General features: G+C 37.6%; 1 protein-coding gene across 1 annotated transcript in view; it reads right to left on the reverse strand.

Moving 5' to 3' along the window:
* Positions 1–1,627, reverse strand: part of LOC107571072 (zinc transporter 6) — a 22,545-nt gene extending 20,918 nt beyond the window's left edge. Inside the window, exons 1-2 of the mRNA XM_016257352.1 lie at positions 1,378–1,627; positions 408–454 (exon numbers count right to left, since the gene is read on the reverse strand). Of these exons, the coding sequence (XP_016112838.1) occupies positions 408–454; positions 1,378–1,570 (240 nt within the window). The 5' untranslated portion in view covers positions 1,571–1,627. The remainder of the gene's footprint in view (positions 1–407; positions 455–1,377) is intronic.
* Positions 1,628–2,374: the final 747 nt, after the last annotated feature.

A 2,374-nucleotide genomic window follows, 5' to 3' on the forward strand; every position in this document is an offset into this window, starting at 1 on the left:
ATTCATCAAGCACACATTAAATTGATGAAAGGTGACAGTAAATAGATAAGATTTATATTTCAAATAAATGCTGTTCTTCTGAACTTCCTAAGTTCCTATTTTTCTGTGAATCCCGAAAAATAAAATGTAGCATGGTTTCCACAAAATAATGAATCAGCATATTAGAATGATTTCTGAAGATGGTGCGACACTGAAGACTGGAGGAAGTTGGTCACAGGATTAAACTTTATATTCACATAGAAAACACTCGAGCAAACAAAAACACTTGACGATATTACTGTACTTTAATCAAATAAGCACACCAGCTTTGTCAAGCATAAAAGACTTCTTTCAGAAGCATAATATAGAATAATAATACAAATAAGTAAATAAATCTAACTGTTTCTGAGACTATAGACGAGTCTTACCAGCACGCAGGTGTCCGCCTCGCGCTTCTTTCTGTGCACCGGAGCATCTGAACATGAAGACACAGTGATTAGCGTCTGACAGAGTGAGAACGCTGCTGCTTCATTCCTGTCCACGCTGTATTCGGCACTGCGATATATCACGGTAATGAATATGCACCATATTGTTATGGTGGCCACTTCTAAATACCATGAATAATTATATATTACAAATTATTCAGAATTTTGAATGCATTTTAAGAATACTTTCCCCATCAACTGGTCAAAATGTGTGCACTCTGATGTAAACAAGCGCGGACGAGAAGCGCACGAGGAACACTTTCACTCTCTGACAGCAGATGAAGCTAAACTGCAGGAATAATAATAATAATAATAATAATAATAATTCATTTAAATGCAGACGTTACCCGGAAACCCTGTAAACACAGCAGCTGCACTACTTTCTGTTTCTGAATCGTGTTTAAATGATTTAAACAGTTCTGAGCATTCATTAATCTTAGGTAATTACAATATTTAATAACACTTTGTTAAAATCGAGAGTTGCAACCGTGTTATTTAATGAGCTAACATGAACTAAGACTTGTATTTTTTAAACAAAGATGAATAACTTCTGCAGCAAATGTAGCTGTTGCTGATTGTGAATGTTAATGCATTAACTAAGCTTAACTAATGAGCTCTTATTGTAAAGGGATACCTATTGGTCTTTATAGTTCTTCTGCACTTTAATCTGTGTAAAACTTTTAACTTTATACATTTGTCTGCATTGCTTTATTGCATTTAAATGTTCAGTTAATTTTGTTATAAGAAAAAAGTTATGAAACCTGTATTTAAACTGCATTATGACAGCACTTTTTTAAAAACTAAATTTCAATACCGTGATAATACCGTATACCGTGATAAAAGCATTAGCAATGAATGGCAACACGAGAATGTGATACCGCGATAACCACACCGAGCAGAGGAGCTCGCTCACCAGACTCCTTGATGCTGATCACGTCCAGCGCCACCATGTCCGGCTTGTCTGAGGGCGACAGCTTCCTCTCGGTGACTCCACACGGCACGACATCGGGCTTGTTGCTCAGACTCCTGCTATAATAATCAGAAACACGGATGTGGTACGGGTTCTCATGAGCCATAACAGACGCGGACGAAGCGTCCAGCGCCATCTTTACTTCCGCTCACGTCTTCTTCTTCTTCTTCTTCTTCGTCTTCTTTCCGGCAGTGCAGACGCTACTGGGCGTATTACTGCCCTCCACAGGTCAAAGCTTGAACTGCATTCTTACACACAGTCCTGTATTACGCCAGAACTGAAGAACTGTGGATGATTTATTTTGAGAGAAAGCAAGGGACGCATTCATTAGATCGAGAGCAAAATGGCTCGAGTTTGGGGAAAGAAACTCTGCTTACTTTTTCAACCTAGAGAAAAAACGTGGAAGTAATAAGAGGATCTCCTCTCTATATATATCAATAATACATGATCTAATGACCCCTCCGTGATCTCTTCTCATGTTTCTAACTTTTATCAAAATCTATACACCTCTTCTTTTGATCTTAATGCTTCATCTTTATTTTTTCATAAAGTTCATTCTGTGATTCCTAAAATGAATGACCCCTTTACTATAGATGCTCTTTATAACATAGTAAAAAGAAAGCCACACAATAGCTCTCCAGGGCCGGATGGCTGACCGTTTGAATTCTTTAAAGTCTTTTGGGACTCTATTAAGTATCTTCTTCACGAAGCCCTTATTGAGTGTTTAAACAATGGTGAATTGGCGGAATCAATGAAACAAGGTCTCATCTGTCTTATTCCTAAGCCTAATAAGGATCCCAGTATTTTGGATAATTGGCGCCCGATCACCCTTTTGAACTCTGATTATAAATGATTGGCTTCTGTATATGCTGAAAAGCTCAAATCTTGCTTAGCAAACATATTTCTAACACTCAATCTGGTTTTCTAAAAGGTAGACATA

The sequence above is a fragment of the Sinocyclocheilus grahami genome, unplaced genomic scaffold, assembly GCF_001515645.1.
Source record: "Sinocyclocheilus grahami isolate Dianchi unplaced genomic scaffold, SAMN03320097.WGS_v1.1 scaffold1546.1, whole genome shotgun sequence".
Taxonomy (NCBI): domain Eukaryota; kingdom Metazoa; phylum Chordata; class Actinopteri; order Cypriniformes; family Cyprinidae; genus Sinocyclocheilus; species Sinocyclocheilus grahami.